Raw genomic sequence first — 9224 nt, 5'->3', positions numbered from 1 at the left:
TGCAAACCACTCATCAGCAGGATGAGTCAGAATGCCAGATTGGAAATCGCAAATAAATACAGAGACGAGCCACAAAAGTTCTGGAAACAAAATGGACTGTTCTGTGTGATATGAACGGTGATGATATTAACAAGCTCACTTACTGCGTCACTGGATATATACACTTCTGTGTGGACAGTGCTGCACCAACAAAGACTGTATGCTGTTTTCCAAATAACAAACCATGGGTCAGCAGTCAACTTAAGGCACTGCTTAATGAGAAGAAGCGAGTCTTTAGAGAGGGTGATAAGGAGGCTCAGGGGAAAGTGCAGAGGGAGCTGAAGGTGAAAGTGAAGGAGGGTAAGGAGGCATACAGGAGTAAATTAGAGGACAAGCTGCAGAACAACAACATGAGAGAAGTGTGGAGTGGAATGAGGAAGATTTATGGATATAAGCCATCAAGTACTCAGCAATTAGAACAGAGTCTGGACAGAGCTAATGAGCTGAATATGTTCTTTAATCGGTTCACTCAGGGCTTGGTGCCTGACATGCAGCTCTCGCCTTCTTCTCCCTCAGCAGGCATATCTTCTATACCTCCGTCTTGCTTTATCCATCCGCGTAGACCCCACTCTCACGGTGGCCTGCACATTACAGCCGGCCAGGTAGAGAAAGAACTTAACAGGATTGATGCGGGAAATGGAATTAGCCCAAGGGTTTTGAAAGTATGTGTGGAACACTTAAGTGAAGTTGTGGCGCGGATGTTTAACGTGAGCTTGAATATGGGGGCGGTACCTGTTCTCTGGAAGACATCTTGTTTGGTGCCAGTGCCCAAAAATGGGATCTGTAAGGTACTGAATAATTTTAGACTGGTGGCACTGACATCATATCTGATGAAGACATTAGAGAGGATAGTTCTTCCTTACCTTAGATCTGCGGTTGGAAGTATGATGGATCCTTTGCAGTTTGCGTATCGGTCTCATGTGGGAGTGAAGGACACCATCATTTATCTCCTACATAAGGCTTATTCACATCTGGAGAAAGCTGGGAGCACAGTGAGATGTATGTTCTTTGATCTGTCAAGTTCTTTTAATTCCATCCACCCAGGTTTACTCCGAGATAAGTTCATATCAGCTCACGTTGATGCCTCTATTGTAACATGGATCATGGACTACCTAAAGGAAAGACCACAGTATGTGCGTCTACAAAACTGTAGGTCAGAACTGACAGTCAGTAATGTGGGTGTGCCACAGGGGACTGTTTTGGTACCTTTCCTTTTTACATTTTACACCTCTGACTTTAAGTATGATACTGGGGCATGTCATCTCCAGAAATTTTCAGACGACTCTGTGGTCATGGGAAGTGTAAGTGAAGGAAAGGAAGAGGCGTATAGGAGCCTGGTGGAAAGCTTACCGTAAACAGAGCTAAGGAGATGGCGATTGATTTTAGGAGATTTAAACATGTGTCTCCTATCAGAATTAATGATGACGAGATTCAGATAGTCACCTCCTGTAAATATTTGGGAGTGCACTTGGACAACAAATTGAGCCGGACCACTAACGCTGAGATGATATACAAAAAAGGCCAGAGCCGTCTCTATTTTTTCATGAGGCTGAGATCTTTTGGAGTTCAGGTTTTTCTATGCTGTTGTGCGCTGAGGTAGTGGAACCAGGATCAGTGACCTAAACAGACTGAATAAACTTATAAAGAAAGCCAGCTCTGTTTTGGGGATTAGTCTTGACCCGCTGGAGGTGGTGATGGAGAGGAGAATGCTGGCCAAACGCTCTGTCATTTTGTGTGAAACTGCTCACCCTTTAAATAGTATCGTTGGTGCACAGGAGAGTACATTTAGCAGGAGGTTGGTTCCTCCTCGGTGTAAGAAGGACAGATATTTTAGGTCTTTTATTCCTGCAGCGATTAGGCTGCAACCTTATTTAAAGTATGTGCAGAATAGTGTGGATATGTATATGTATTCGCATTTATATGGACAGATGTGTGTGTTTAGGTGTGCATGTATAGGTATGTATGTACATGGGTATATATGTATATATCTGTGTATGTATGTATATGCATAGGGATATACAGTATATGGGTATGTCTAGCATGCGTATAAGTGAATTGATTCACTTGATTCAAATGATTAAAATTGTGCCACTGTCCAAATATTTAGGGACCTGACTGTCTATCCAGGTTTTTGTAAACCTGCTGCTTTGTGAAAATGTCCATTGTTAAAAATGCTATATAGGTGAAGCTGCATTTAAGTGAATTGAATATAACAAATATGGAAAAACACACCCATGCAACTCACCACTTCCTCCCACCCCATATGAAATGTTCTAGGTTCAACACAGAGGAGTTATTCATTGCTTACGGATGCAAGAACATTAGTCATGTAACCAAACTTAATTTAGAGTTTCTACTTCTTTTTTCTTTTTTTTTCTTTTTTTAAATGAGATCACTCTTATTTGCCTTTCAAAAGGCCACATACCAGTTTAGAGAGAAACGGAATGAAAAAGTCAAACATCATTAGCACACAGTTAGTTACAGTTACATTTATATAGCGCTTTTCTAGACACTCAAAGCACTTTACATGGGGGGGGGGGGGGGGGCGCTGGTCTTCTGAACCATCACTAGTTTGTAGCGTCCACCGGGATGATGTGATGGCAGCCATAGTGCGCCAGGACACCAGTTATTAGTGGAGAGGAGAGAGTGATGGGGGATGGGGATTATTAGGGGGCCATGATAGAGAAAGACCAATAGGGGAATTTCACCAGGACACCGGGGTTATACCCCTATTCTTTTACAATACGTGCCCTGGGATTTTTAATGACCGCAGAGAGTCAGGACTTCAGTGTAACATCTCATGCAAAAGACAGTATAGTGTTCCTCTCACTATACTGGAGCTTTAGGCCCCACACAAACCACAAGGTGAGCGCCCCCTACTGGCCTAACTAACACCACTTCCAGCACCAACCTTAGTTTTCCCTAGGAAGTCTCCCATCCAGGTACTGGCCAGGCACAACCCTGCTTAGCATCAGTAGGAAACCAGGTAAGAACTGCAGGGAGAGATGGCTCTTTAATGGAATCTCTTGGAATTTATTCAGCATTCGACTATAAAAGTCGTAACTGGAACATGCCCACCACAAGTCCTATTTGGGATGGAATTGGTGTATCTGATATAACCCTTGACTAGGGATACCATATCTATCGCAATAGCTTTAATGACCGTTTTATATTGTTTTATTGAACAATCGGGGTTATGCACTTGGGAACACTAGAACTCAAGTCTCCTCAGCCTCAGCAAGCGACGTCAAATCAACATGGCCGCTCACAGCACAGCGTTAAGAGCAATTAACATGCAGACATATTCACGTGTTAAATCTCTAACACTGACTTGTTCTGAGGAGGAAAATATACATCAAATATCATCGCAGTTGAGATTTTTCTGCTAACAAAAGACGACCGTGTTAGAGTCTTATTTTGCACACTTCCACCCTCATATGGAACGAAAACGCACAGATAGTTCCTACGTTACCCACAATGCCTAGCGTATCTACGTCACCGATGCCGGAACAGGAAGTGTAAACTTATTTGACCAAGCTAGCGTTTTTGGCTGATTTTTGTGCGTTTAAAGTCGACATTTTAAACACGCCGGTAATTATAATATGTTGTAATATACCATTAGTAAACGATGCCGCGGTGTTTGGCTAGCCTCGTGCTTATTTTAGCGGGTAGCTTAGCAGCTAGCGATAACTAGCTAGTGCATATTTCAAAAATAAACAAGTTTCAGCAGCACGCAGTCAACAAGAGTCTGTTTAGTTTAGTTTAACAGTTTCTCAAAATAATAATAATAACAATAATAGTAATAATAATAAGGGTATTAAAGTGTGATGTGATGTTGTGGCTGTGTGCCTGGTCAGAGATGAGCTGCTCGCTGGAGAAGGTGCTGACAGACGCCAGGTCTCTGGTGGAGCGGCTCCGAGATCATGACAACGCCGCCGAGATCCTGATCGAGCAAACCACAGTACTGAACAAGCGTGTGGAGGCCATGAAACAGGTACACACACACACACACACTCACTCACTCACTCAACATCACCATCAAAATAACACATCCTGTAATCCCTGTCACCAGTCAGTAATGTGTGCTGAACACAGGGGCTGTTTTACTATCATGTGTTGTACAGCTAACAGTGAGATTGTTCCAGAAACAGCCATGCAAGCCCAAACCATGACACTACCTCCTCCACCACGCTCGCCTGTATAACCGCGTCAATCCGGTGACACACTGACGTCACCAAACTGTTGGTTTCTTCTTTTGCGTAGCTTTTCCAGGATTTTCCCGCAGCTTCTTTCAGGTGTTGTTTGTTTATGAAGGTCTGGTGATTGACTTGTCCAGTCTAGAACCTTCCACTTTTCCCCCCTGATGAAGTCCTGTCTTGAGGTGGAAGTGTGTTTTGGATCGTTGTCTTACTGCATGATGAAGTTCCTCCTGATTAATTCGGACGCATTTCTATGTAAACTGAGAGACAAAATGCTCTTGTAAGCTTCTGAATTCATTCTGCTGCTCCATCATGAGTTCATCATCTATAAAGACTAGTGAGAATGTTCCAGAAGCAGCCGTGACACTACCTCCACCATGTTTCACTGATGAGCTTGTACGTTCTGGATCATGAGCAGATCCTTTCCTTCTCCACACTTTGGCCGTTCCATCACTTTGGTAGAGGTTCATCTTGGTTCCAGAACTTTTGTTGCGCATCTCTGTATTTCCAATGTGGCGTTTTGATTCTTACTGCTGATGAGAGGTTTGCATCTTGTGGTGTGGCCTCTACATTTCTGTTCTCAAAGTCTTCCTCGAACGGTGGATTGTGACACCTTCACCCCTGCCCTGTGAAGGTTGTTTTTGGGTTTTTCTTAACAGCTCTCACAATGTTTCTGTCATCATCTGCTGTCGTTTTCCTTGGCCATCCTGTTCCGTCTGGTTGTTAGTACACCAGCGGTTTCTTTCTTTTTCAGCCTGCTTTTCTCCCATAGACAGCTCCCTGATTCTGATCGTCATGTTGGTTTACCCTTTTTAACAACGAATACAGTCTTTACAGGTGAAACCCGTGGCTCAAACCAAGAGTAGACATTCCGAGCTATTAATTCTTTTTTTAAAATTGAGATATCAGGGCACACCTGGGTAACAAGAAACACCCATCGGTCACGTACAATATTTTTGGTCCCTTTAACACGTTTAGTCGTTTAACACGTCAAGATGTAAATATGAGGAAATTCAGATCTGTCGTCTCATGTTCATCTTTATTTACAAATGGGTTCATGAGAGAATCTCAATCTCCTCATTTGTCTCATAAAATAATTTTACAAATTATTACTAACTGCACTATTTCAGTTAATATTTTGAAGTGTTACTGGGAGTCATATTCAGACAAGCCACGTTTAAATGAGTACATACTATTTTAGTTGTTTTTTTTTCCACAATCCTGACACGCTGCACTGGCGTAGTTCAGGAAAACAAATTAATGTTGTGTCTCAAACTCTAGACCGAATTATTGAGAACTAACATGAACCAGTTTTCCTATTCCAGTAAGTGTTTGTATTTTAAAATCCTCTAATGTCACGTTGAAACCGACCAAATGGTCGCTTTTGTGTACCAGCCTTCTGGAATTTCTAAACAAGTAAACATTTTGAAATGTAAGTTCGGCGATTTGGATTTGAAGCGCGGTTCATGACGACCATCAAGACGACAGCAGACAATTCAAAGGGCTCGTCACTTTGGCTTTGAACTGGACTCCTCCGCTTTCACGTCAGGCCGGATCTCACCACTCTGATGTTGATTACTTTCCTATAACACCACAACATGTTACACAACATATGTTCCACGTATGTAAGTTATTGACTTCTACGTTTAAACCTTATAATAGTCTACGCTCCAGTAGTGGAGTGGAAGAACTAAATCTAATGGAAAGCCTTCCCAGAAGCGTGGGGGTTATTATAACAGCACAGAGGGAGTCAGTCTGGAGCGGGATGGTCCACACGTACAGGCGTGATGGTCACGTAGCCGTTACAGCGTAGATTTAGATCCTTCGTGAAGAAGCCAGAGGTGAACTCCCTGACACGACACGAGGAAGAAACCTCGAGAGGAACCAGACTCAAAAGGGTGACGCTGGATAGTGTGACTGTGACTCATTCCTCATCCACATCTGTATACTGTAGAGTCAGACTGTACCGAGTGTGCTGAACGGATCTTCAGTACCAGCATCAGGGTGATTTCCTTACATTACAGTAGGCAGGTAAAGATATCCACTTTCAACTCTAGGGCAAGTTACATCCTGTTCTCACTTCCGTCAGAGCAGCTATAAACAGTCTCTCTCTCTCTCTCTCTCTCTCTCCCCAGCCTCTCCTTATTATTTCCTCACTGTACTTTCACTCTCAGTTTCACTATTAATAACTAAGTCCTTCCTCTGTGTCATCTTGTGTATCTCAGCTATCTCTCTCTGCACTGGTCTCTCTCCTTGTTATGATTACTTGAGATTGCTCTCTTATATTTATATTTGCTTGATTTGTTAACCTTGCTGTATGTCCTTTAGTATCAGGAGGAGATCGAGGCACTCAACCAGGTGGCGAGGCATCGTCCACGATCTACTCTGGTAATGGGAATTCAGCAGGAGAACCGGCAAATACGGGAACTGCAGCAGGAGAACAAAGGTGTGTGTGTGTGTGTGTGTGTGTGTGTGTGTGATCTTCTGTCTATGGAGCTGAAGTGTAATAACTTCTGTTATTTAGATCTAAAGCGTCCTCCCTAAACGTATTTTCCGGACGTGTCTTTCCAGAGTTGCGTACATCTTTAGAAGAGCACCAGTCAGCGCTGGAGCTAATCATGAGTAAGTACAGAGAGCAGGTGTTCCGCCTTCTCATGGCCAGCAAGAGGGACGACCCGGGGATCGTCACGCAGCTCAAAGAGCAGCACACTAACGTGAGTACTGCTCTCTGTTCCACACAGGCAAAAGTATGTGCACCCTGTTACCGGCAAATGTCTTTGGGATGAACTCAAACGGACGGATCGGCACGACCACGCTCCAGAATCTAGCGGAAAGCCTTCCCAGAAGAGAGTGGAGCTTATTATAACAGCAAAACAGGGAGTGAGATGGTCAGGGGTGCACATACTTTTGGTCGTATGGTGTATATGCACGTAGCGGATACGCAGTGTGTACATTATGTGGTGTGTGTGTGTGTGTGTGTGTGCGCGCAGGAGATGCAGGCGCACATAGACAAAATAAACGAGATGGCCACAGTGATGAAGAAGGCCATCGAAGTAGACGAAGGTCGTGCGTGTGAAGACGAGGAGCGGATCAAACAGCTGGAGGTTGCACTTTTACACACCTGCATTACGCATCATTCTCTCTCTCTCACACACACACACAGTCGAAGCCTGCGTTCATACTAGTAAGTTTCTCGACTTTATGCGAATTAGGTATAACGCCAGATGGGAGAGGCTCACGTGGTAATACCTCCCGCTTCACGCCACCCCGTCGTGGATTTATTTTCTATAGATGCACGCCCCCAGAGTGTTATATTCGTTACACATCACGGAGACCTGCTCAAAAAAATAAAACAAACAAATATGATAATTTTTATTTGCATCTGTGTCTGCAGTTGGAGAACAGAGGCCTGAGGGAGTTGTTGGGGATTAGTCGAGAGGCATTCCTGGTGCTGAGGCGAGACGAGCGAGACGACGCGTCTGACAGCACCTCTCTGTCTCCCCTCGTGACCAGCAGTGACCTGAGCTTGAGGAAGAGCTAGAGCGCTTCTGCTTCCACGAGCAACGGACTTTACCGAACACAGATTTCAAAACACACACACACACACACTGAAGAGCAGAACACTGTCTGAATCTCCTCTGCATAACACAACCTGTTCATATCTCAGTAGTTCTGTGCAGCTCATTTAATAACCAGGCAAGAGTGTGTGTGTGTGTGTGTGTGTGTGTGTGAGAGAGAGAGAGAGTGTGTGGTTGACGTAGGAGAGTTATAAAGTGAATGTACATAATCATTTCCCCAGCAGTGTACATAACGGACTGTTAAAAGGACCGTCGTTTTGTCCAGGCGCTGTAAATATATATAAATATATATCGCAGTCACGTACGAGGATGTAAACTTTATTTCGAGGTCTGTTCTGCTTGTTTTTAGTGCTGCCTTGACACACGGTGCTTTGAAACGTTGTATGACGGATTAAGACGAAACGAATAAAATAAATAAATAATAAAAGAAAGGCATTCATACACAGTCGACCGTTCTGATCTCTTCTTGCGTAACAGACTCTGTGTTGGACCGAGCAGTGAGAGTTACTCAGGAACCTGCACACGAGGGAGGATTAGACTGAGCGACACGGTGGTCATGTTGTCCTGCGGGGTTTCCAGGCGCGACTGTGGGGAAGATGATGCAGATCACACAAACACTTGGAGTACGTGATGTAAAACGACAGTATTTGAGTCGGTGCTTACAAATAGCTGGAAACCCCCCCCCCCGCCCAAATGGTTGCTAGGGTGTTGCTAAAAAGAAAGGAAGAAAAAGTGCAGCTCCTAGACGAGTGCGTATCAGAGTAAGAAGCGAATGAAAAAAAAGGTATGATGAGGCTTAATTGGAGCTATGACATCACTTACAGCTAGAGAAAGATGAATCAGTTATTAAAGTGATTCTATACAGCGTGTACGCTCGTTAAAACAAAACACTGAAGCAGAAAGCCATACAATAATACAAATGAAGCAATATTATTACACAAAACTTTATTATCTTTAGATATCACAAAATAAATTTAACAAACATTCTGCAAAAAACATAAATAACAACTGTAACATTCAAGCAGTTTTAAAATAGAAGTTTAGATATTATTGCCACTTGTATAAGAAACTACATCAAGACTCTGCAGACAAGAACACCGTGCAGACGGCAGGCCGCCTCGCCTCGCCTCGCCACTACACGAGCCCAGAGACAAGAAACTGGCACCCAAACCCAGTATCCGATCTGGAGATCTGGCCCCAATCCTCTATCAGGACTCGAGTCTGGGGGATTTGTTTATAATCCACCCGCAGGAGGAGCGTAAAGGGAACAGAAAATCTGTAGAGGCATTAACCAATGCAATGTTCTCTTTAAATAAGTGCTTATTATTCAGCGGGTGGCTATGAAGTCCAAACCCATTAAAAAAAAAAAAAAAAAAAAAAAAACCACCTCCTACTAATCAGCATTTCC

At 43.6% G+C, this 9224-nt stretch overlaps 1 protein-coding gene across 1 annotated transcript; it reads left to right on the top strand.

The window, feature by feature from the left end:
• Positions 1–3267: 3267 nt before the first annotated feature.
• On the top strand, positions 3268–9213 carry fgfr1op2 (FGFR1 oncogene partner 2). The gene is made up of 6 exons (XM_053641195.1): positions 3268–3630; positions 3897–4033; positions 6567–6684; positions 6810–6952; positions 7229–7342; positions 7633–9213. The coding sequence occupies exons 2-6, from the start codon at positions 3899–3901 to the stop codon at positions 7777–7779; spliced, it is 657 nt and encodes a 218-aa protein (XP_053497170.1). The 5' UTR covers positions 3268–3630; positions 3897–3898; the 3' UTR covers positions 7780–9213.
• Positions 9214–9224: the final 11 nt, after the last annotated feature.

The sequence above is a fragment of the Ictalurus furcatus genome, chromosome 14, assembly GCF_023375685.1.
Source record: "Ictalurus furcatus strain D&B chromosome 14, Billie_1.0, whole genome shotgun sequence".
In the NCBI taxonomy this organism is placed as follows: domain Eukaryota; kingdom Metazoa; phylum Chordata; class Actinopteri; order Siluriformes; family Ictaluridae; genus Ictalurus; species Ictalurus furcatus.
This window is presented reverse-complemented; position numbering and strand designations above follow the sequence as displayed.

Coding starts and splice junctions, on each gene's coding strand:
- fgfr1op2 (XM_053641195.1), top strand. CDS start 3,899: ATGAGCTGCTCGCTGGAGAAGGTGCTGACAGACGCCAGGTCTCTGGTG. Junction 6,685..6,809: donor ACTGCAGCAGGAGAACAAAG/GTGTGTGTGTGT, acceptor GTGTCTTTCCAG/AGTTGCGTACATCTTTAGAA. Junction 6,953..7,228: donor TCAAAGAGCAGCACACTAAC/GTGAGTACTGCT, acceptor GTGTGCGCGCAG/GAGATGCAGGCGCACATAGA.